This window comes from Heptranchias perlo, chromosome 7 (genome assembly GCF_035084215.1).
Source record: "Heptranchias perlo isolate sHepPer1 chromosome 7, sHepPer1.hap1, whole genome shotgun sequence".
NCBI classification, from domain to species: domain Eukaryota; kingdom Metazoa; phylum Chordata; class Chondrichthyes; order Hexanchiformes; family Hexanchidae; genus Heptranchias; species Heptranchias perlo.
Window position 1 is genome coordinate 36,453,312 of NC_090331.1, and position 26,103 is coordinate 36,479,414.

The 26,103-nt window shown below is 41.6% G+C and overlaps 2 protein-coding genes across 5 annotated transcripts in view; one reads left to right on the plus strand and one right to left on the minus strand.

The window, feature by feature from the left end:
* LOC137323618 (glycerol-3-phosphate dehydrogenase [NAD(+)], cytoplasmic-like) overlaps positions 1-10,210 on the minus strand; it is a 31,492-nt gene extending 21,282 nt beyond the window's left edge. The window contains exons 1-5 of one of the 3 annotated variants that reach the window (XM_067987314.1): positions 10,114-10,210; positions 7,565-7,659; positions 6,495-6,795; positions 2,258-2,435; positions 70-210 (exon numbers count right to left, since the gene is read on the minus strand). In XM_067987314.1, coding sequence (XP_067843415.1) covers positions 70-210; positions 2,258-2,435; positions 6,495-6,538 — 363 coding nt within the window. In that variant the 5' untranslated portion in view covers positions 6,539-6,795; positions 7,565-7,659; positions 10,114-10,210. Of the gene's footprint in view, positions 1-69; positions 211-2,257; positions 2,436-6,494; positions 6,838-7,564; positions 7,660-10,113 lie in introns of all 3 variants that reach the window. The other 2 variants (XM_067987312.1, XM_067987313.1) reach the window with 2 other exon arrangements.
* Positions 10,211-10,356: 146 nt separating this feature from the next.
* The window catches only part of osbpl11 (oxysterol binding protein-like 11), a 64,838-nt gene continuing 49,091 nt past the window's right edge, over positions 10,357-26,103 (plus strand). The window contains exon 1 of one of the 2 annotated variants that reach the window (XM_067987310.1): positions 10,357-10,711. In XM_067987310.1, coding sequence (XP_067843411.1) covers positions 10,593-10,711 — 119 coding nt within the window. In that variant the 5' untranslated portion in view covers positions 10,357-10,592. The remainder of the gene's footprint in view (positions 10,712-26,103) is intronic. The other variant, XM_067987311.1, reaches the window with a different exon arrangement.

Here is a 26,103-nt window from a genome sequence, read left to right on the forward strand (position 1 = left end):
CTGCTCTTCCCCAGGAATCGTCCACTATACCTACTGCGGCACTAGTCACTTTGAACTCTCAAATTTTACCTTTATCAGTGAGATTCCAATTGCATCACGTTTCACATGATCTTTCATTTGATCACAAAGTCGTCCAATAAACTGATGGGGTAAAACAAAGACAAGTATATCTGCCCCATCTGATGCTTCAGTGATGTTTGGCACAGCAATCTGTAAAACAGGAAATTATTTGCAAACAGGATGCCGAAAATGATTCACAAGTTGAAGTTAGTTATGTTGTTAGACTGTGCCAAAAGGAATTTGAAAAGTATAGGCCGGAGACTCAACCAAGCTCACATGTAATAAGGTGCCACACATACCACTCTGGGATGCCCTTAGTTAAAAGGGTTAGTCCAGCATTCTAAGATTCCTGTAAGGCAAACAAGGCCTTCACACATTCTGTTCCTATTAAATAGACCAGTACCAGCCTGCCAAAATTGAATAACATTGAATAATGTGCTTTGATCCTTGACCAATATAGTCTAGCAAGATCTTGGAAGAGCACTGCTATCAGAAAGTATGTCTCCTTAATATAATTTAATATCTGTAAAGCAAAGAAGAGTAAAAGAATCACAGAACCATTGACATTTACAGCATGAGGCCATTTGACCCACCGGTTCTTTGCTAGAGTAATCCAAGACTAATCCCACTGCCCTGCTATCTCCTCGTATCCTTGTATTTTCATCTGCTTCAAATATTTATCCAATCATCCTTCAAAATATGCCATGGTATCTGCATCAACCACTCCCTCTGGTAAAACATTCCATGCTCTAATAAGCCTCTGCAGAAAGACATTTCTCCTCAACACTCTCCTTTCTTGGTAGTCATTTTAAATTGATGATCCTCAACCAGAAGAAATAGTTTCCTATTCACTCTATCAAAGTTATCCATAATTTTTAAAAACCTCTACTAAATCTTCTCATAGCTTTCTTTGATTCAGTGGAAATAGTCCCTGTATCTTATCCCTATAATCCCATGATTATCTTTATTATTGATGTGGAGATGCCGGTGATGGACTGGGGTTGACAATTGTAAACAATTTTACAACACCAGGTTATAGTCCAACCTGAGGAAGGAGGAAGCCTCCGAAAGCTTGTGGATTTTAAAATAAAATTGTTGGACTATAACCTGATGTTGTAAAATTGTTTACAATCTTTATTATTGTTAGACCCCTTGTCTCCCTTAAGTTTCAATTAAGTTTTTGCCGGGCTGGCAGGGTTAAAATCGCCCCTATAGTTCTAAGATCTGTATGTACTGGATTTTAAATGTCACATTTAGGACCCCATTATTTAAAATTCACAAAGCAAACATTGGTAGAACTTAATACAAAATATAACGTTTTCACAACAGGATGACAAATCTTAAAATCTAGCTTGAGTAATATGTTCAAGGTTTCTTTTTGTTTCTACTTAAACATAACCTTATCTGTTTAAAGGACGTGGAAGATTTTGCAAGAAAAGCTATTTGAAATTGTAATTAGACTTTGGTAAACTTTCAACAAGGGCAAAGTTGACCAAAGTTGAGATACTACAGCTATTCAAGCCATTTAACGCAATGTGCCAGTTGAGCAACTGATTACAACACTTATTTTCTTTGCAGTAATTTTTTGGCTTATCATTCATAAATACAATTCGCACTATTTGTATGACTATAATAATTTAACTTTTTTTTTAAACAAAGCAACTTTGAAATTGAAATCTTAGTCCTAAATCACACATATCTTAGTGCTCCAGTGTTAAATTTTCTTTGTTTCAAATAAAGATTTTTCTGTGTTAATCAAAGGGATTGACAATGATTTGTCTTCCTTTTATCTCTTACAATCTTGTTCATGTTGTGTACTGAGGTGTGACTGCAGCACAAGCTGTCTTTTGGATACCAGCTTCTAGTCACAAAGTTATATGCCTGATTTTTATTATGATTTTAATGTCTATCATATCTACCATAGAAATAAAACACACCAAACATTTGTTTTGTGACTTACAATTGTGATACACTGTATCATGATTATAAAAAGCTATTTTATGTAAACATATCTATCATGAAACACAATGTTTTTGCAAGATTTGTTTCTATAAAAAATATCATAAAGTCTTTAAAAGAGCAATGTTGAGGATAAATCAGGTTACCAGAGATCCACACCACCATGCAGTCTGAAAAATGGCAAGTAAAATTTTATAATTTCTGTGCAATGTTTCCTGACCGTAGCTCTTTGACTTACCACATTTTCTGGAAGCTTATGACCTGGCAAGTACTTCACATTTTCGTGTTCTGTGTTTATTATTTCTGTGAGTTTTCTACCATTTATCATTTCTTCATAAACCCACATTTTGACAATAGGGTCAAATTGGTTTGACTTTGCAGTATTTTTGCCAATAATTATGGCAACAGCAGAACCCCTGAAAGAGAAAGATAGAAGTTAGTTATAAATCGTGACAATCCTGTCAAAAAAGAACATCCCTACCAGTCAAAACTAAACCTCCACAATCTCCCTTGCACCACTTGCTTTTTCACTCCTACAAACCACCTCAGATATTTTAACCTGGGGGAGGGAAATTAGATAACGTTAGTGACGATGTGGCACCAAATAATTCACAGTGCAGGGGTGAACCAGAGGAGAAGGTGACAATGTGCCACCTTGCCAACGGAGACTAAGAAGAGGGCTTTGGAGGCATGGGACCAAGGTCTCATGGGCATTCGCCTAAAAAGAAGGATGTTCAGGCTCTGAGATCAGTCTCTGCAGATGTGCAGCAACTGATACCCATGACTCCACAACCACCCTTTGTGGCAAAATCGGGGAAGCTTTTTCTTTGCTGCAGACATCAATGGAGCATGAGGCACCTTCATCGGAATCTGCAGTAGCCCATCGCAACGAAGAGACCCAGGACTAGTCAGTTTCTCCTCCTCCCCAAAGTATGTACTTCAACTCTGGTGGCAGTGGGACAGAGATTAGACAGCACGCTATCAGATCCAGGGCTAGGTTGCAGGCTGTTGTATCTCAGACCTTTCAGGATCTGATAGGAACATAAGTAGGCCATTCAGCCCCTCAAGCCTGTTCTGCCATTCAATTAGATCATGGCTGATCTGTAGCTCAACTCCATTTATCCACCTTAGTTCCATATCCCCATATACCACAACAAACAAAAATTCAACAATCTCATAGGAACATAGGAACAGGAGTTGGCCATTTAGCTCCTCGAGCCTGTTCTACCATTCAATGCAATCATGGCTGATCTGTGATCTAATTCCATATACCCGCCTTAGCCCCACAGTTTTTCTCAATTTTTAAAGATCTAGTCTCAACAGCTTTTATGGAGAAGATAGTTCCAGATTTCCACTACCCTTTGTGTGAAGAAGTGTTTCCTGACAGCACCCCTGAATGGCCTAGCTCTAATTTTAAGGTTATGCCCCCTTGTTCTGGACTCCCCCATCAGAGGAAGTAGCCACAATTAGACCAGCTATCCTGCTGATCAGTTGGGACACAGATCCAGAGCCCAACGGAACGGCAATAGCTTGAACAAACCTGCCTGAGGCTGCCATTCCTCAAGACAGCAGCTCATGCCAGGCTTCTAGTCCTCTCTCTCTCGGAGCGCACTATCAGAGAGATGGCGGAAGTGACACCAGGCTGCCCAGCCACAAGGTTCAGAGATGCAGCCAACAGTGGCTCCCTCCCAGGATCAAGCTGCCATGAGAGAAGACGCACTTCAATCTCATGAGCCTTTAATAGCATAGCAGAAGTCAACCACCTCTCACGGTTCTGGGCATCAGATTGCACCTAGGAGAAGCACTAGAATTGAAGAAAGAAGGACACATTTAGTCACCCAGGGAAAGCACAGTGTGAGGAATAAGCAGGTTGGCTTCTGCTCACTTTGGAGTTTTTCATATTAAAGGAGAACGTGCAGCTCATGTTGTGCTTTATTATTCATGGAAATCAAAGACATATAGGAAAGGGTGCACTTATTTCATGCTGACTATCCAATCAGGTGATTATTACTGGCACGGTCATGTAGGGTCAAAAAGGTCTGATGTGTTGTGATTTCTAGGATAGGAACTGGATTGAAGGATTTGTGCTTTATCTGAAGGTGAGGGAGAAAGAGTTATGGCAGTGGTGACACAGGTAGACTGTGCTAAATGGATGAGAATACTTTACTGATCAATTGTGCTCCAATGCCATTTGCAGCTTTCATTAAGGAGTCCTCGGAGTGACGATGATCATGGCGCTCTCCCCCATCTACTTCTGACTCTAAGGTAGGTATTGCCAATTCCCCAGGAATGTCCATGTCTAGATTTTTTAGAATGGCAAAGTTGCGCAGAGCACAGCAGGCTACAATTACGCGGGACACACAAAATGATACATTTTGCCAAACCCCTCTTGATCCGTCAAGTAGTCAAAAGGTCCATTTAAGACCCCGATGGTCCTCTCGCTGGCCACTCTGTTAGAGGCATGTACCGCGTTGTAGCGCTCCTCTGCTGCTTTTTGTGAAACACTCAGTAGGGTCATTATCCATGGCGGCAGGGGTTATGACTTCACAAACCATCTATTCACAACATTTTCTTCCTTGAAGAGCTCAAGGACATTATGTGTGTAAGTTGTACTTTATGCACAATGTGTCTTTCTTTTCTCTGGAGAAAAAGTCATCCACCTCCAAAGAAAAAAGGATTTGTATCAAGAAGAGACAGAAGAAGGATTAAGAAGTGGGCGGGCTGCCTGTTGGACTTCTGGACTCTTATCGTTTATCCAACAAGGGAGGAATGTGAGAGTGAAGAGCTCAGGGAGGGCTGAAAACATTGTGGTAACTTACAGTAAATATTGCATTTACTTGGAGGATTTTTAACATGTTTTCCCATACAAACTGGACACTGAGTTAGTGGTAGCCCCTTCTGTCTAGGATGTTGACCATGGGAGCTTACAAAGAATGTGGATATCTTCTATTGCAATCTGGACCTTGGGAAAGCCAGCAAACCCATAAAACTGGATTGCCCTATCTCGTTGATGCCTTGCTATGAAGCTAAACTGGATGGATTCTCCAGCTCTGCGGAAAAGTATGTCAGTCATGCTCAGACAACACCCTGGGTGATACTACACAGATATCCCTTGGCTGCCTGAATTGACTCATTGCCATAGAAGTTGAGTGTGGTTGTAACTTTCACAGCCTGAGACAGATCTGTCGGGGCAGATGACCGTGGCTGCAGTTCACCATATAGTAGTTGACACAGCTCCCTTATTGCCTTTTTAGGGAAAATACACTCTTTTAATACACAGCTTCTCACTGAGATCTTCATAAAACGCGCATTGCCAGTATATTGTTTGGAGGGAGGCGGAGCAGGGTGATATCTTTACAGTCACTTCCTCCTCAACTGTTGCCTCACTCTGTTTTCCTCCATCCTCAGTTGCATAATAATGGCTTACAAAAGGAATCCCACATCTGCTTCTGAGATGATCTCGCTGTGGGGGCGGTTAAAATATTCCAGTGTTCTCACAATCCTACAGGCACTCAGAGGCAAGTCCAACAGTGTCAAGGCTCAAAACAAAAGAAAATCCATTGAAAAAAAATAATTCCCAGCTGCACTAGTTGGTGCTCAAACCTTCAGCAATCTCCGTGCTCAAAAGGTCCTAATTTCCACTAGTAACAGCTATCCTGGCAACAGGTGCGCCTTGTATTTCCCTGTGTAACTTACCCATAGCATCATGTGAGCATAACTGCTGGAAATTCAAGGCACCAGCACCACTGACTCTCGTCTAAATATATTTAAATCAGGTGCATGAGGACTTGGCGACCAAATAACAATCACCAATTCAGGCGTGCTGCTTTTGGGACAGAAAACTGGCGAAAATGGTTTCTGCCCTAATTTGCCGGCTAGAAAAAGTAACTGCCCCGATTTTAGGCCCTACAAATGGCTAAAATAAAAGCGTGGAATTTTGGGGCCGATGACTTAGTGAAGCAACTGGTGTCAATACAAGATACGTTTCGCTGTCATGTCAAATAACATTGGGATAAAGCTTTCCAAACATGCTAAAGTTGATGCATTTTAAAAATCATGCTTGGATCAGGAATGAGATACAATGTCAGAAAATGGGGATTATAAGTGGATTTGGTATATACATCGATCAAGACTCGGTGCGACCACAGTTGGATGGAATGGTGTCATTTTGTACAAATCCTGATCTAATATCGTTTTGTTATCAGTTACAAGACAAACTATTCTTTTTTTTCTTAATGTTCCCAATGGAAGTCTGTGAAGCTTCTGGCAGCGTTGAGGGCATTCGTGTTGCGAGACTGCATTACATAGTGGGAGTTAGTGGAGGTAGCAATGGACTTACGTTCCACGATTAACAGTCATGAGATTACACTTCCCTGAGTAAAGAACCAAGGATCCTCCCACTTACACGACATGGAATCTATAACACTAATAATATCCAAAAGGAACACAGTAAACACAGCTAGTGTCCAACATACCAGTTGCCAGATCCAACGATGCAGACCTTCTTGCGACCAGACATGTTGAAGAGTTGTTATATCAGACAAGTCAAGTTTCAGCCGCTCCTTCGGACTGTTTCTAGCTCTACACGACGAGGTTAAAGTCAGTTGGAGCTGGTGCAACTTCCTTACTACCTTTCTCGTAGTCAGTGATTGGCTTGTGGCTCTGTCGATCATACAATGAATCACATTTGCGTTGCACCGTTGTTACTGTCCAGAAGAGGAGACGTTGTTCACTTGAATCCTTAACCTAATACCATGTCTCGGTGCATTCTTTGATCTGAAATGGTCGATTATTTTCCAGTGTTTAAATTTGTTTTATCTGGGGTAAATTAAATATAACACATTTAATAAATATTTTTCGTGTTCACTACAGTAAAGATGTAAAATCAAATGTACAGTAGCAGTGTACAATTCCAGGCTTCATGCCTGAAGACACCCAGGGTACCGACCCTACAATAGTCGTGGTTTGGAGTTCAACTTTTAGGTTCCAGAAATAAAGAGAAAATAAAAACAGAAAATAATGAAAATACACAGCATCTAAAATGTGCAATTCACTGGAAATTTACCACTACATTATACATTCTGTGACTCAACTAAAAAGTAAATTCAGAAAATAATTTGTTTTAAAATAATAAAATAGATTGTGTATAGTACATAATGTATGAAAATGAAATGTATTATTTCTGAATATTTTCCCCTTTAAATTTTCTAATTTTCTCCCAACATCTGAAGCATAATTTCCACAGGTAATAATCACCACCTGCTACTTTTGCTGACATTGCCATCCTTCATGTATGAACCTATTCAGTGAAGGTCAGCAGACTAGTTACACCAAGCCTAATTGTGTCTTCACCTGATATCCACACACGTGCACATTCAAAAAGGGAATGCTGGGCAGAAATTAGGACTAAAAATGTATTTCCTCTTCCAAAGCCATTTTATTGTTTTTAAGTACAAAATTGGAAATCGTTGTGTTTTCTCTGCTCACATTTCAGTTCAGTTTATGAAGTGTCTCTACCCACACAAACAATGGACAAAATACTCACAATATCAGATTTTAATTCCTGTTGAGCTGTGCCTCAATAATGTTCCAAACTTTCTCAGTTTATTTTGGTCACATCATTTTTCACAATAATACCTACTTCAAAGAGGTAGAGAGAGAACCGGATTAACGATAACTGGATAATTAATGCCAAATTATTTATTTTTAATTAATTGTTCTTGAGATCTGGTTCACGCTGGCAAGCCACATATATTGCCCATTCCTAGTTGCCTGGAGAAGCTGTTGGTGGGCTTCTCCTTGAACCACTGCAGCCCTGAGGCAATGGTGCTTCCAAGATGGTGTTAGGTGGGAATTCCAGGATTTTGACCCAGTGCTGATCAAGGAACAATGGCAGTATCATGATTTGGACATGCAGTTTGAAGCTTGGAGGGGACCTTAGAGATGATTATGTTCCCATGATGTTGCTATCGTGCCATGACGAAATTTAGCTTCTATGTTAATAATGTGGGCATAACAGAATGAAGCATTGAAAGTTATTTATCCAAATTGTACTGTCGCTAATATTTATGGCAATTCAATAAGCTTTAAAGAAATCATGGATTATAAGGTGTGAATCCCAGTTATTTCTTAAATGCTAGTTGATCTCTGTGGCATTTCTAAGGAAAGAAATATTTTATATAATTCTTATTTTGGTCTTACATTTTACCATTTTCACTTTTCCAAATTATTTAATTTATTTTTTTGTTCATATTTACTTTAGTTTATTGTTTTTTTAAAGTTTTGCTGTTTGTATGTTAATATGTATTACTTTCTTAAGAAAAGCTATTTGTGTTGCTTGTTTTTATTTTTTAATTTTGTTTGCTGTTGCAAATTATTTATGTTCACTTTTTATATATGAACTCATTATTTTGCATTTTCATTTGTCACTGTTTGATTTTTCTTGATCACTCTGTCTATAGGCTATAGCAGGGAAAGTGGTTGTGATTTCTGGTCTCAAGCTGCTGCAGTACAGTCACATCTTGAACCATTAAGCAAAGAAAGTGCTGCCTGCAACAGAAACCTTTTGAGACTCTGAGGGACAGTGAGCTCAATTCAGGGTATTTGGGTTGCACACATGCAACTATGTAAAGGCCTGAAGTCTAGATCCAGCTGAAGGATCTAAGTCTGGGAATGGAGCAGAAGTCAACCCCATGGCCCCTTCAAAGAGAAGAGTCCATGGAAAATAGTTGCAGGGATTTGAAAGACAGGTTGGGTAAGTTCAATGACTTTTTAAAAAACTTTTGCTTTGTTAATGTGCTTTTAATGTTATAAATTTTATTTTTAGTATATAATGGAATGAGTGAGGAACCACTTTGATTGTTAAATGACTTTGCAAATTTCTTGTCAGGTATTTGCTTTTATTGCTGTTAACTGCTTTGTAGTAAAGAGAAAAAAATATATAAAGAGATATAGTAAAAATAATTTTTTTTAGATAGTGGTTTTTGATTGGATTTTTTTTTAATGAAAGGCAATTTGAACCAATCATCATTTACGCCAGTAGGATATTCTACTTAATTGTAGCTGCCAACTACAGCACATTTTAATGAGTGACAGTAAAGAACAGTTTCAAGACCATTGGAATTCAGAGATGTACTCACTTTTAAAGACAGGACAGAGAAACTGCTTTCACTTTTCAACAACAACTTGAATTAATATAGCACCATTAACACAGAAAAACTTCCCAAGGCACTTAAATCGGCACCTTTCAGGCCTTTGGATAGTTATGATCTTTTAGGCGTTTTCAAGCAAAAATAGTGTGTATGCTACCCACACAAATATATCACAGGGATTTTTCAAAGTTTTACTATTTTATAACAGCTCTCAAAGCGTCACTGAAAATATCCATAATCTCTGATCTTTTGCATTTCTAAATTCTAAACTATTTTTGTGATTAAATATACAACCATGTTGTTTATATTTTCTGTAACAAAGGAAAAGTAATTAATTGTACAGAATTCAGCACTTTCGCCACTGAATCACTTCCAAAAATTTACAAAAAATTCTATTTACACTTACATACCCATTTATATGTGGGATGATTGATTATCAATAATGACATAAACAACTTATGTTAATTGTTTCTCAGAGCACTTTGGGTGCACTGGTGTACAGGGAATTAGTAGAGCTTGGCAACAATGGGAGTGGTGGATGTGTGGGACTTTGGACAAGATGGGACATGAGCTGGAAACTTCTGAATCAGCTGAAGTTTGTCAAGGGTGGAAAGGGTCGTCAATACTTGGGGCAATAAGAATTAAGGTTTCAGTGTCAGCAAAAGAGGTAGGGTATGTGGGCAGTTTTTGGTACAAGGAAGGCTCTGGTCCTGGCAAGTCCAACAGACCTATGCAAGATTTTTTAAAACTCAATTTAGGGTCTAGCAGAAGCCAAGTTCGCGCACCATCAGCTTCATCCCGAGAGGGCTATCAAGGGTGTTAATGGAAAAGGGAGAAGATTAACCAGATTGGGCGATAGCTGGGATTTGAAGATGAGCAACATAATACACTGGGGCGCATGGAGCCAGGACGCCAATGAAAACTAGTCGACGTTGATCGGTACCTCTGGCAGATCTGCCTTGGACAACCCAGGAACCTCGGTGTAAAGACTGACGCTGGCTGTGCCCCGCACAAGTATGGCGGCTTCTAATCAACAACAAGGCCACGTGGGCGGGAGTCGCCCCGCCCAACCCAACCCAACCCGGAACAGAAATCTTGGAACGATGTCACCGCACGTGACCCCGGCGAACCATTGTGAAGTTGTTCGGGGTGAGAGCGGCTGATTGGGTGGCGAGTCGGGTGTGGGCTCGAGCGCATCTGACAGGTTCCGGGTCAGCCTGCCGGGCCACAATGTGTTGAGGGGGTCGGTGGGAATTGTAATTCGGACCAGAGAAGCAGCGGCTGCAGGGGGACCAGCTGGGCGGCCCGTGGCCTGTAACCACAGGCCCCCGCGGTTCGGTTTCACTCTTCGACGCGCAGTAACGCTGAGTCCCCGGCGCTCTGGTCGCGAGCTGCCGCTGCCGAGGAACTCAGCGCTCGACGATGCAAGGAGGGGACGTGACAGTTACAGCTTCAGCCTCCATGAAAGTGCCTGAACCTGATGTGAAAACAGAGGCGCCTGTCCACAAGCTGGTGGGAAGAGGAAAGGGCTGGCAGTATAGGTACGTCCTGATGGTTAGGAAAAGAGGAACCCATCAATGCAGTGGGTGTGTGATCATGATCGAGGGAGGACCTTACCATCGAATTCAGTAAGATGTAATGGGGGTGTGAAATTTTCATTGTATGTATGAACCGTGTATCACTGATGCTCCAATCGTTGACAGAAACTTGTTCTGTCTGGAAAGACTGTTTTGAGCTGCATCACCACCTGATTACAGTTCTGTCACTTTTTGGTAGTGGGATCTATTTAAGATCGTGAACTGAAGGTGCTGTCAAGAGAAAACAGCATTTTGAGCTTTATTCCACCAAATGATGCATTGGTGGATGCAGTTCTATCACAATTGGTAGTGAAACCAATGTTTTGCCCTATAATAGATTGGTACCAATCCACCAAACAAGGCAAGTGTTAACAGGGCATTGATAGTTTTTCCACCATGGGTCTCTTTTGATAAATAATATAATTTGATTTGGAGTGTTTGAATTTACTGGAACCTAACGAAGGGGGAAAAATGCATCAATTGGGAGTATTGTTGTTTTGAAATGTATTTCTAGGAGTATGTAGGTTTGAAAAAATTGGTATCATTTTTGTATCTTATTACAATAAAGTTGTGGTCACACAAAGGTGTGATCTATCTGGTATTGTTTCCATTTTGCTGCAGTACATGAAATTGTCAGAATAATACCCTATTTTTTTCTCTCTGGACAATTCAGGCCACAAATGCTTTTCCTTTGTTAGCCTGCCTTGTGATGCAAAGGGATCTTTTTTAGGTGGTGAATGTTGGTCAAAATTGACTCTTCTATGAAAAAGCCTAAGTGCAAATGTCTTGAGGCTAGGTGTAGAGCTTGAGTGTTTTCTAGTAAATAAATGTTTAAAACATTTATTCATAACCCAACCCCAGTGCTCTTTTGCATTTGTGTCCAAAGCATCTCTATTATTTTCAAGGGCCTTGGCTATAAATGCTCCAACAAGTGTCGAGGGTGAAAGAATGAATTTGCATTTATATAACCCCTTCCACGTCCTCAGGATCCTAAAATGCTTCATAACCAGGAAACACTTTTGAAGTGTAGTTACTGATGTTGTGCTGGCAAACGTGGCAGCCAATATGCCCACAGCAAGGTCCCATAGACAACAGAGAGAAATGACCAGTTAATTTGTTTTGACGGTGTTGGTTGAGAGAGAAATGTTGGCCAACACATAGGGAGCATTCTTCTGTGAATAGTGCCATGAGATCTTTTATGTCCTTCTGAGCAGGCCGATGGGGGGCTTGATCAAGAAGTTTGCAGATGGTACAAAAATTGGCCATGTGGTTGATAGAGAGGAGGTAAGCTGAAGACTGTAGGAAGATATCAATGGACTGGTCAGGAGGGCAGAAAAGTGGAAAATGGAATTCAATCCAGAAAAGTGCGAGGTAATGCATTTGGGGAGGGTAAACAAGGCAAGGGAGTACACAAAATAAATGGAAGGATACTGAGAGGTGTAGAGGAAGAGAGGATCTTGGAGTGCATGTCCACAGATCCCTGAAGGTAGCTGGACAGGTAGATAAGGTGGTTTAAAAAGACATTTGGGATACTTTCCTTTATTAGCCAAAGCGTAGAATATAAGAGCAGGGAGGTTATGCTAGAACTGTATAAAACATTGGTTAGGCCACAGCTTGAGTATTGTGTACAGTTCTGGTCGTCACATTACAGGAAGAATGTGATTGCACGGGAGAGGGTACACAGGAGATTTACGAGGATTTTGCCAGGGCTGGAGAATTTTAGCTATAAGAAAAGATTTGATGGGCTGGTGGTGTTTTCTTTGGAGCAAAGGAGGCTGAGGGGAGATTTAAATGAAGTATACAAAATTATGATGGGACTAGATAGAGTGGATAAGGAGGACCTATTTCCCTTAACAGAGGGGTCAGTGACCAGGGGCATAAACTTAAAGTAATTGGTAGAAGGATTGGAGGGGAGCTGAAGAGAAATTTTTTCACCTAGAGGGTGGTAGGGGTCTGGAACTCACTGCCTGAAAGGATGGTAGAGGCAGAAACCCTCAACTCATTTTAAAAAGTACTTGGGGGTGAGCACTTGAAGTGCCGTAACCTACAGGGCTACAGACCAAGTGCTGGAAAGTGGGATTAAGCTGGCTAGCTCGGACATGATGGGCCAAATGGCCGCCTTCTGTGCTGTAACATTCTATGATTCTAAGGGGCTTCAGTTTAATGTCGCATCTGAAAAATGACACCTCTGACAGTGCAGCACTCCCTCAGCACTGCACTGAAGTCAGTCCAGATTATGTGCTCAAATCCTATGATTTCAGAGGTGAGTGCTACCACTGTATGAAGCTGATGTGCCCAATTTATCTCGTTGTTGTTCGTGACTCGTTCTATATAATTTCAAGTTATTTCTTCTTTCCAAACCTAAAATTGTTGAAGCAAATCCTCATATATCATGTAAGCCCACCTTTGTGTGCAGCTTGCTTAAATTGTGTCTGTGGTTCACTCTGGCACTGTGTGTATCTGCTCTTCTCGGACAATTCTGGCTGCTCCCAACCCACCCGGCACCATGTAATCTAATCCCATATTCAAACTTTCTGCCTTGATCCTCACTTCCCTCCCTCCAACTTGCAGGAGCAAGTTCTCAAATTGCAAAAAAAATAAGGAAAATGTAAAAGAAGAATTTAGGATCATGTTAACTAGATGATGAAACTTCGAAGCAAACAGTGCTGTTTGTCAAGGTTGTAGGAACTCTTGCTATCTCATGTTTTAAAAGCTAAATCCCAATCTTGCTAACAATTACCTGCATAATTGCACCACTCTTCTCAGCGATCTTGTTTGCTCCTGACCCCCTATCCTTGGCTCCTGTAATGTTTACTGATTCTCTTTGCAGGCCGTACTCTCCTGGCTTCTCTTTCCTGATGTTCCACGATGCTAGCTGCCTTTATTTCTTCCTCAGCTGATTTTAGTTGTTCGATTTTCGCTGGCATGAAAAGATCTGCCCTTTGTGCTGCTGTTGATTGATTTAGGATTATCTGTCAATAGCAGCACTGAGGGCAGTCCTTTCTACGCTCATGAAGTTTAACAGATCAAATTAACTGAGTAAGAAATAGCATTTTGCAACAGCACAAATTTGTATTTTAAATTTGAAAACAAAAGCAAATTTTCAACAGGATGCCCATCCCACGTGTCATCGGTTTCAGATCCCTTTGCCATAGTGATGTGAAATTGAGAACTTGGAGACACGAGACCCCGAATGATGCCATTACTTTAAACATTTAATTATGGAAAAATAATTTTAGTGTCATAATGCAATCACTCAGCTTTTTCTAAACTGTCATATGAAGTTCTGATCACAAGTTTCAAAAAATTGGCAAAGGAACTTCCCTTTGATTTGCAATAATGATTTGAGTCGTGTGTTATTATACAAGTTAAAACTAGCTTTACTCAGTGGATTCAAGGAGACATTTGTTACTATGTATTGTGCATGCTAGTTATTGCAACACTCCCCATAGCAAGTTGTACTTTGCGCTCTGGACTGTTGCACGTGGTGTGAGTTCAACAGAAGGAGGGAGAAAAGCATGCTTATCATGTTCATGAAGCTCCTTAATCTTGCAGGAGCTTTGAATTTAAAGGTTTATGGTGCTGAGGAACAATTAGCCTTCACTCACTTACCTTTCCTGACACCTGCAGAATTCTGAAGCTCTCTCTATGTAGGACATTGTAGGAGCAAACCCATGTCATCCTACGTGCTCCAGCATTTTGGAGTACTTGGAATATTTTTTAAAATAAATTTCTAATGTTAATGCAGTCATTTAAAAAAACGTTTCATTGGCTGTGAAGCACTTTGGGAAGAAAAGCAATGATTTTTTTAAAAAATAAATAAATTTAAGAATACACTCTTAGTATGGAAGTATAAATGCTAATGATTAATGGGGCCCTTATTAAAACTCTAATTTCCAACAGTCTACTACTTTAAATGATGCTGCATGCTTCTTGCAAAATGTTATAAATTCATTAAATATTTGGGAGAAATACATACCTTTTTTAATAAAGAGATTGTTATTTGTCTATAGATTAGTTTGCTGGAAATCATTTAGCTTGGGAATTGCCTTGAAAGAAAGAGGCTACATGGAGAACGACCTCAATATTGTATTCTACAAGTGAGAAAGGCCTAGTAACTTGGGATTGATGAAGTCATGAATAAGTTTTATAGAGGTCTTACTCATAGTTAGGATAAAAATTATTCCCACTGTTAATCTTAATAACTTTAAGATTATCTGTGGGAATTTTTAATATATCCATGATGGATAGAATGAATCTTGAATGCCTTTTTAACTTTTAATTGCTTCTCACCATTGTATGAGGTCGCTCTTTTTTTTCTCAATTTTTTTTCCCCCATTATCTCCTCGGTAGATTTTAACTTGAACTGGCCATTCTTGATGTTAAGCCTAGATAGTGAGCGTTGGCAGGCTATTCAACCATTGGGAGCCCAGCAGCTGAGTTGGATCTTGTCCTTGTCTGATGTCATGCTGATGCACTTTCCATCAGGGTCACTCAATAATGATCAAGAATAGGAACTCGAGCCCTTTTTTCCTTCATCTCCTGAGTCCAGTTATGCTGAGTTAGCTTTTACCTATCTTCATTGGTACTTGGCTGTGGAAAATTGTCCATGCAGTGATTTATATTAAACAGTATATACTGTTCTGCACCAAAGTTTTTATTAGCTGGTTACCTAGCTACTTACAAAGTCTCAACTCCATTGTTGGGTAGTTTATCAAAAAGTCTCTCAAATTATGTAGGTCTTTGCTAAATAAGAGAAATAAATAAAGAACTTTAACTTATATAGTGTATTCAAAATATTCCAAAGTGTTTTACAGCCATTGAAGTTACTTTTAAACTGTAGTCACTGTTCTTGCGCTGCAAACATGGCAGCCAATTTGTGCACAGCAAGGTCCCAAAAGCAGCAAATAAATGAATTAGCCAATCATCTGTTTTTGGTAGTTAGTTGAGGGAAGAACATTAGCCAGGATATCAGAAGAGCTTTATTCTTTTCTTCAGATAGTGCCATGGAATATTTTGCACCCCCTAAACAGACATTGTTTCCTCAGAGAGGTAGCATCACCGACAATGCAGTATTCCTTCAGTGCACTGCACTAGGGTGTCAACAACAACTTACATTTATATAAGGCCTCCAACATGGAAAAACGTCCCAAGGCACTTCACAGAGATGTAATCAGAAATAACTGGGCGCCAAGCCAAAGAATAAGCTATTAGAAAGGGTGACCACAAACTTGGTTAAAGAGATAGATTTTAAAGAAAGAAAGAATTTGCAGTTTATATAGTGTCTTTCACAACCTCAATGTCCCAAAGCATTTAACAGCCAATTAAGTACTTTTTGAAATATAGTGACTTGTTATCTAGGAAAATTTAAGGAGGGCCTTAAAGAAGGAGGTAGATGTGGTGACGTGAAAGAAAATTCCAGAGTCTGGGGCATAGGTGGGGCAAGCGCAAAAGACCAGAGTCTGAAGAACGGTGTGTTCTTGAGGGGGGATGTAGGGAGGGAGGGAGGGAGGGAGGGGTGAGATCATGAAGGGATTTAAACACAAGGATGAGAATTTTAAATTTGAGGTGTTGGGGGATTGCGAGTCAATGTAGGTCAGCGAGCATAAGTTTATTGGGTGAGCAGGTTTTTGTATTGGATAGGATACGTGATTGAGTTTTGGATGACCTGAAGTTTGTGGAGGATGGGAGGTCGGCCAGGAGAGCATTGGAATCGTCGAGTCTGGAGGTGACGATGATATGGATGAAGATTTCAGCAGCAGATGGGGTGAAGCAGGGGCAGAGGTGGGCAATGTTAGGAGGTGGAGTTTGAGATGGAGAGGATATGGGTTAGAAGCTCAGCCCGGGATTGATTAGGATGCTGAGGTTGCAAACTATCTGGTTCAGCCTGAGACAGTGGCTGGGGAGGTGAATGGAATCAGTGGAAAGAGTATGGAGTTTGTGGTGGGACTGAAGATGATGGCACTGGGCTTTCTAATGCTTAACTGGTGGAAATTGCAACTTGTCTAAGACTGGATGTCAGACAAGTAGTATGACAACACATTGGTAGTTGAGGGAGGTGGTGGAGAGTTAGAGCTAGGTGTCGTCAGAGTGCATGTGGAAGCTGACCCCATGTCGGTCCATGATGTCGCCAGGGGGCAGCATGTAGATGAGAAAGAGGAAGGTAGATCCTTGGCAGCACGGAGGTAACGGGGTTGGAAGAAGGGAACTTAGCAAGGGCAATTCCATTGATCTGGACATTGGAGGAGAGGTGTTGGAGGAGGATGCCGTGTCAAAGGCTGCAGCGTTCAAGGAGGGATAATGCGTCAGTCACAAAGGATGTCAGTTGTGACTTTGGTTAGGAATGTTTTATGCTGTGGGAGGGATGGATATCTGATTGGAGTGATTCATACTTGGAGTTGTGGGGAAAAAAAATGCATGGATTTTGACAACATGTTCAGTGGCTTGGAAGAAAAACGGGAGATTAGCCTTGATTACACGCTCGCACCCATAGCGGTGCTGGAAACCCACAATCCTCTGCCTCAGAAGTGAGAGTGCTGCTGACTGAGTCGAGCTGACATGTCAATCAAATAGTGGGAATTCATAGAAAGTTATGGCACAGAAGGAGGCCATTCGGCCTGTCGTGTCCGTGCTGGCTGGAAAAGAGCTATCCGACTTGGTCCGTAGCCCTGTAGGATACGGCACTTCAAGTGCACAGCCAAGTACTTTTTAAATGAGTTGAGGGTTTCTGCCTCTACCACCCTTTCAGGCAGTGAGTTCCAGACCCCCATCACCCACTGGGTGAAAAAAATCTCCTCCGCTCCCCTCTAATCCTTCGACCAATTACTTTAAATCTACACTCCCTGGTCACTGACCTCTCTGCTAAGGGAAATAGGTCCTTCCTATCCACTCTATCTAGTCCCATCATAATTTTATATACCTCAATTAAATCTCTCCTCAGCCTCCTTTGTTCGAAACAAAACAACCCTAGCCTATCCAATCTTTCCTCATAGCTAAAATTCTCCAGCCCTGGCAACATCCTCGTAAATCTCCTCTGTACCCTCTCTAGTGCAATCACATCTTTCCTGTAATGTGACCAGAACTGTACTCAGTACTCAAGCTGTGGCCTAACCAATGTCTTATACAGTTCCAGCACAACCTCCTTGCTCTTATTCTATGCCTCGTTTTAATGTCAGCATTTTGGAGCACAAATCAAACTCTCTAAAGTTAAAACTATTTTCAGTAATAGAGTTAAATGTTTTAATAATTGGTCACACAGCCACTTTGAAAGCTACCTAAATGTAATTGCTGTATCGTGCTTAAGAGATATACAGATAAATAGAAAAAACTACAAATGATAATCTGAAATAAAAACAAAAAATGGTGGCAAAGACAGCAGACTCATCAATATCTAATGTGACAAAAGCCAGTTAGAAGCTTTGAGGAGAGACTCTATCGGAACTGAGAATATACTGTGAGCAGTACAGGATATACTATTGTGCATTCAAAGAGCTTGGAGTAGTTTGGGCTGCACTAAAAATAGTTCTAATTACACCAGTGTTCTGTGGTTAACGGTGGTTGATTTTGCTGATTTTTTTTGCAAAGAATTTTCATGATCACGTCAGTATAATATAACTCATTCATACCTACAGCACTCACGAGTTATATGGCCATAGCTATGGTGTCAGCTATGGCTCAGTGGTAAAACTCCTCTTGAGTCAAAAGGTTGTGGGTTGAAGTCCCACTACAGGGATTCGAGCACACAATCTAAACTGACAGGTGGAACCAAGTGAGGGCAGCCAACGGAAGAGAGGCGTTGGAGGGGTATGGTGTGGTCGACTGTGTTGATGGCTACTGAAATATAACTCCCAATTTCCCTTCTAGTTCAGTTTGCTCACGCACCAAATTACCGAACAGTGCTTTAGTCTATCTGAAATAAATTTATATGCTTACCTAAAACAGACAGAGCTCCTTTTTTCAAACACATAGTAAACATAGAGTATTTGTTGACTGAATCTACTGACCAGGCCATGTGCAGCATTTGCTGCAGGTAATGATTGATCATCACAGAATTGGGGGGGAAAAAATCATCTGAGTCTCTCAATTCTTGCTTCTGACAATTACTTCACAATTCTCCATACGTTTAGGCAATCGCAATATGCCCATATTTGCCAAGAGTGAAGCAAAGATGGAAAAATATTTTTAATTATGTAAACAGTATTCCATCTAGTAGAATGTGCTGGCATAAATTATGTATAGCCCACAATACCAAACAGTACTATGAGTTGAGTGGTTATGATTCATACATGCAAAACCATTTTGTTGTTTATTTATATAAAATCCATTAATAATCAGAATACAGGCAAATTAATTCCGAACATCTTCATTGTTTATCTGTAGGGCACAGGATTCAAGAGCTAAGCAACACAATTTAAAATTAATGGTGTCAAAGGAAAATAAGAAATTTAGGCAACATCTTTTAGTAAGAGTATGATAGAATTATAGAACACATTAATGGCAGGTTTTTAAGAAGGAGTGGATGAATTCCTGTTGGTGCTGCTAGTTCAATCTTCAAAATAAGGAACCTGATGGAAGGTTTGGAAAGTTAGGCTTAGATGGGTCAATAGCCTTCATCTGCTCAAAGCATTATGCATGTACATTAGCTACAGAGTGCCCCTGCAACTGGGCTGTTTACAAGGTATGTCAAATGTATATTATTTACTGCAAAACTGGAGTTTCCAGAGCTTGAGAGAGAAATTATTCCAGAAGTAGCAGCATATTGCTACAATTTTGATGCATCCTTCAGCTGAAGCTGTTCAAAAGCTTTGTGAAGTTACTTTTTTGTCAATTACATAATACTTAATTCAACAGAGTGGGACAGTATTTGGCTGTTCCAACAACAATAACTTGCATTTATATAGCGCCTTTAATGTAGTAAAATATCGAAGGCGCTTCACAGGACCATTATCAAAGAAAACTTGACACCAAGCCACATAAGGAAGTATTAGGATAGCTTGGTCAAAGGGTAGGTTTTAAGGAGTGTCTTAAAGGAGGCGAGAGAGAGGTGGAGAAGTTTAGGGAAGGAATGCCAGAGCTTAGGACCTAGGCAGCTGAAGGCACAGCCGCCAACATTGGAGCAATTAAAATCCGGGATGCACAAGAGGTAAGAATTGGGGGAACGCAGAGATCTCGGATGATTGTAGGGCTGGAGGAGGTAACAGAGATAGGGAGGGGCGAGGCCATGGAGGGATTTGAAAATAAGCATGAGAATTTTAGACCAGTATGTTGAGGAACCAACCGGGGTACAGGCTATCCAAGATTGGGTATTGTGCAATGAGAAGGGGTTAATTAATAATCTTGTGTGGGGTCCTTTAGGGAAGAGTGACCATAACATGATAGAATTCTTCATTAAGATGGAAAGTGAAGTAGTCCAATCCAAAACTAGGGTCCTAAATCTAAACAAAGGAAACTACGAAGGTATGAGGAGTGAATTGGCTATGATAGATTGGGAGGCTTCATTAATAGTCATGACGGTGGATAGGCAATGGCTAGCATTTAAGGAACAAATGCATGAATTGCAACAATTATACATTTATTTCTGGCGCAAAAACACAAAAGGAAAAACGGCCCAACCATGGCGAACAAAAGAAATTAAGGATAGTATTAGATCCAAAGAGTCGTCGTATAAAGTTACCTGAAAAAGTAGCAAGCCTGCGGATTGGGAGCAGTTTAGAATTCAGCAAAAAAGGACCAAGAGATTGATTTAAGAGGGGAAAAATGGAGTATGAGAGTAAACTTGCAAGGAACATAGAAGTGGACTGTAAAAGCTTCCATAAGTATGTAAAAATAAAAAGATTAGTGAAGACAAATGTAGGTCCCTTACAGTCAGAAACGGGAGAATTTATAATGGGGAACAAGGAAATGGCTGAGCAATTAAACAAATACTTTGGTTCTGTCTTCACGAAAGAGGACACAAATAACTTCCCAGAAATGCTAGGGAGCCAAGGGACTAGTGAGAAGGAGGAATTAAAGGAAATTAGTATTAGTAAAAAAAATAGTGCTGGAGAAATTAATGGGACTGAAAGCCGATAAATCCCCAGGGCCTGATTATCTGCATCCCAGAGTACTAAAAGAGGTAGCCATGGAAATAGTGGATGCATTAGTTGTCATCTTCCAAAATTCTATAGATTATGGAACAGTTCCTGCAGATTGGAGGGTGGCACTATTTTAAAAAAGGAAGGAGAGAGAAAACAGGAAACTACAGACCAGTTAGCCTAACATCAGTAGTAGGGAAAATGCTAGAGTCTATTATAAAGGATGTGATAACAGGACACTTAGAAAATATCAATGAGATTAGACAAAGTCAGCATGGATTTATGAAAGGGAAATCATGTTTGACAAACCTACTGGAGTTTTTTGAGGATGTAACTGGTAGAATAGATAAGAGAGAACCAGTGGATGTGGCTTATTTGGATTTTCAGAAGGCCTTTGATAAAGTCCCACATAAGAGGTTAGTGTTCAAAATTAAAGCACATGGGATTGGTGGTAATATACTGGCATGGATTGAAAATTGGTTAACGAAAAGGAAACTGAGTAGGAATAAATGGGTCTTTTTCGGGGTGGCAGGCAGTGACTAGTGGGGCACCGCAGGGATCAGTGCTTGGGCCCTAGCTATTCTTTACCACAGAAGGCTGTGGCGGCCAAGTCACTGAATATATTTAAGAAGGAGCTCGATAGATTTCTAGACACAAGGCATCAAGGGGTATGGGGGGAGAGAGCAGGAATATGATATTGAGATAGAGGATCAGCCATGATCATATTGAATGGCGGAGCAGGTTCGAAGGGCTGAATGGCCTACTCCTGCTCCTATTTTCTATGTTTCTATGGATGTGGGTTTCAGCAGCAGATGAGCCGAGGCAGGGCCGGAGACAGGTGATGTTAGAGGTGGAAGAAGGCGATCTTGGTGATGGAGCGGATATGTGGTCGGCAGCTCATCTCAGCATCAAATAGGGCACCAAGGTTGCAAACGGTCTGGTTCAGGCTCAGACAGTGGCCAGGGAGAGGGATGGAGTCGGTGGCTAGGGAACAGACACACAATTTTTGTTCATTCAGTACATGGAGTGTCTTCTGCCACAAAATGCAGACTCCCAAAGCATTAAAATTACATTCCCCAATCTCACATTGCACTGACTCAAAAGTAGAAAATACAAATAATAAAAATATTCGTCAATAAATGTGAGTTTTTAAACAATATATCCCCTTGCTTCTTAACAGTTCAAATTATCTCAATAATACTATCAAAAGAAAGAACTTGCATTTATGTAACACCTTTCAGAGACGTCCCAAAGCGCTTTACAGCCAATGAAGTATTTTTTTGAAGTGTAGTCACTGTTGTCATGTAGGGAAACACGGCAGCCAATTTACACACAGCAAGGTCCTAGAAACAACAATGAGATTTTTTTTTGGGGTGACGGTTGAGGGATAAATATTGGCCAGGACATCGGGGAACTCCCGTGCTCTTCTTCGAATAATGCCATGGGATCATTTACATCCACCCAAGAGTGCAGTCTGGGCCTGGGTTTACCGTCTCACACGAAAGACGGCAGGCATCTCTAACAATGCAGCACTCCCTCGGTACTGTACTGAAGTATCTGATTGTAGCCAGAGCATCTCTACCAATGGCTACTCTTCCTACCACCCACCGACCCAAAGTCCCCCGTGGATTCATTCATGTTCCCATCCTCTTCCTCATCCAAGTGCTACCTCTTGGGAACAATATGAGGTCAGCTTCCACTTGTCCTCTGATGACTCCGAACTCTACCTCTCCACTACATGTCCCGACCACTCCACTGCCAGTGTGCCGGACTGCTTGCCTGACATCCAGCCTTGAATGTGCCTTAATTTCCTCCAGGTAAACATTAGGAAGACTGAAGACGTTTCCTTTAACCCCACCACAAATTTTTTGCCCTTGTCACTGGCTCCTCTCCCTTGGCCATTGTCTAAGACTGAACCATAACGTTCACAACGTCAGGGTACTGTTTGATTCTGAGCTGAACCAGCGGCTCCATATTCCTCCCATCACTGTCTCCTTCCACCTCGTAAGGTAATGTACTTGACTAGTAATCCAGAGGCTTGGACTAGTAATCCAGAGTTCAAATCCCACCATGGCAGTTTAAGAATTTGAATTCAATTTTTTTTAAAAGCTGGCATCATTAAAAGTGCCATGCAGATGTCTGATTTTTGTAAAAACCCAACTGGTTCACTAAGGTCCTTTAGGGAAGAAAACTTGCTGTATTTACCTGATCTGGCCTATATGTAACTTTTTTTATTATTCGTTCATGGGATGTGGACGTCGCTGGCGAGGCCAGCATTTATTGCCCATCCCGAATTGCCCTTGAGAAGGTGGTGGTGAGCCGCCGCCTTGAACCGCTGCAGTCCGTGTGGTGAAGGTTCTCCCACAGTGCTGTTAGGAAGGGAGTTCCAGGATTTTGACCCAGCAACGATGACGGAACGGCGATACATTTCCAAGTCGGGATGGTGTGTGACTTGGTGGAGAACGTGCAGGTGGTGTTGTTCCCATGTACCTCCTGCTCTTGTCCTTCTAGGTGGTAGAGGTTGCGGGTTTGGGAGGTGCTGTCGAAGAAGCCTTGGCGAGTTGCTGCAGTGCATCCTGTGGATGGTACACACTGCAGCCACTGCGCCGGTGGTGAAGGGAGTGAATGTTTAGGGTGGTGGATGGGGTGCCAATCAAGCGGGCTGCTTTGTCCTGGATGGTGTCGAGCTTCTTGAGTGCTGTTGGAGCTGCACTCATCCAGGCAAGTGGAGAGTATTCCATCACACTCCTGACTTGATCCTTGTAGATGGTGGAAAGGCTTTGGGGAATCAGGAGGTGAGTCACTCGCCGCAGAATACCCAGCCTCTGACTTGCTCTTGTAGCCACAGTATTTATATGGCTGGTCCAGTTAAGTTTCTGGTCAATGGTGACCCCCAGGATGTTGATGGTGGGGGATTCGGCGATGGTAATGCCGTTGAATGTCAAGGGGAGGTGGTTAGACTCTCTCTTGTTGGAGATGGTCATAGCCTGCCACTTATCTAGCTCGAATGTTACTTGCCACTTATCAGCTCAAGCCTGGATATTGTCCAGGTCTTGCTGCATGCGGGCTTGGACTGCTTCATTATTTGAGGGGTTGCGAATGGAACTGAACACTGTGCGAACATCCCCATTTCTGACCTTATGATGGAGGGAAGGTCATTGATGAAGCAGCTGAAGATGGTTGGGCCTAGGACACTGCCTTGAGGAACTCCTGCAGCAATGTCCTGGGGCTGAGATGATTGGCCACCAACAACCACTACCATCTTCCTTTGTACTATGTATGACTCCAGCCAGTGGAGAGTTTTCCCATTGACTTCAATTTTACTAGGGCTCCTTGGTGCCACACTTGGTCAAATGCTGCCTTGATGTCAAGGGCAGTCACTCTCACCTCACCTCTGGAATACAGCTCTGTTTTTTGTCCATGTTTGGACCAAGGCTGTAATGAGTTCTGGAGCCGAGTGGTCCTGGTGGAACCCAAACTGAGCATCGGTGAGCAGGTTATTGGTGAGTAAGTGCTGCTTGATAGCACTGTCGACGACACCTTCCATCACTTTGCTGATGATTGAGTAGACTGATGGGGCGATAATTGGCCGGATTGGATTTGTCCTGCTTTTTGTGGACAGGACATACCTGGGCAATTTTCCACATTGTCAGGTAGATGCCAGTGTTGTAGCTGTACTGGAACAGCTTGGCTAGAGGCGCCACTAATTCTGGAGCACAAGTCTTCAGCACTACGGCCGGGATGTTGTCGGGGCCCATAGCCTTTGCTGTATCCAGTGCACTCAGCCGTTTCTTGATATCATGTGGAGTGAATCGAATTGGATGAAGACTGGCTTCTGTGATGGTGGGGATATCGGGAGACGGCCGAGATGGATCATCCACTCGGCACTTCTGGCTGAAGATGGTTGCAAACGCTTCAGCCTTGTATTTTGCACTCACGTGCTGGACTCTGCCATTGTTGAGGATGTTGTTGACCCTTAACTGCCGACTGAAATTGCCTAGCAAGCCACTCAGTTGTACCAAACAGAAGAAGGCCCACCATCACCTTCCCAGGCAACTAGGGATGGGCAATAAATGCTGGCCTTGCCAGTGACACTCGTATCCTGAGAATGAATTTTTCAAAGCTCTGTAACGTCGTCTACCTCCACCTCTGCTTCCACCATTGCCATAGCCCACCTGCTGCTGAAACCCTCATACATGTCTTTGTCACCTCCAAATTTGACTCTTCCAGTGATTTTCTGGCTGGACTTCCATTCTCCACCCTCCATAAACTTCATCTCATCCAAAACTCTGATGCCTGTATCTTATCCAGCAACACTTGCCCACCACCTCTCTCCTTGCTGACCTATATTGGTTCCAGATTCCCAATGACTCAAATTTAAAATTTGTATTTAAGTCCCTCCATGGCTTCACAGCTCCCTATCTCTCTAACCTCCTCCAACTCCACAGCCCTCTGCCCCCCCAAACTCTCTAATCCTTTCATTCAGACCTCTTGTGTATTCCCCCTCTTCCCTTCGTCCCACTATTGGTGGCTGTGCTTTCAGCTGCTCAGGAGCCATTGTTCTGGAATTCCATTCCTAAACCTCTCCACTTCCCCTTTCTCCTCTTAGATCCATGGTAACCCCTCCCAATCTCTCCTTTGCTTGGCGTTTGATTTTCCTTATGCCTCTGTGAAGCACCTTGAGAAGCTTCGTTTTTCTACATTGATGGTGCCATATAGATGTCAGTTTTTTTAAAAATCATTAATGAGAACTGCTTGCCACCGCCACCGCCCCCTCCCCACCAAATGCTTTTTTCCCAACATGATACCCAGTTACTGTAATTATTTATTCTAGGGTAGGAGTTTCAAGGGCTACTAATTGCTGACTGTCAATTTGTGCAAGGGCATCTTGAAAAGCCTCATCAAAGATTAACAAACTCAGTAACTGCTTGGAGTTCTTAAGACTTTTTTTTAGAAGAGGACCTAACCTTGATTTATATCTGACTTCAAAAAGAGCACTTGCCAAAATAGCTTTCTCTAGTATTGCTTCTTTACCAGTAAACTAGTTAATGTTCCCTGAACTGTTCAGCTACTCTGCTGCATTTTTTTTTAAAAACTGCACAACCTAATATAGCAGCTAAGGCAAAATTTGCTGTTGGCCATTCTTGGACACTATTACTTAGCATTAAAAGCTTTAAAATTTATGGAGCTGATTTTTAAAAAATCTTATTGTTCCATCTGCACAACTAGAAAATATTTTCTCTTGATCTTTAAGTCTCCCAATTGATAGGAAACACAAGTGAT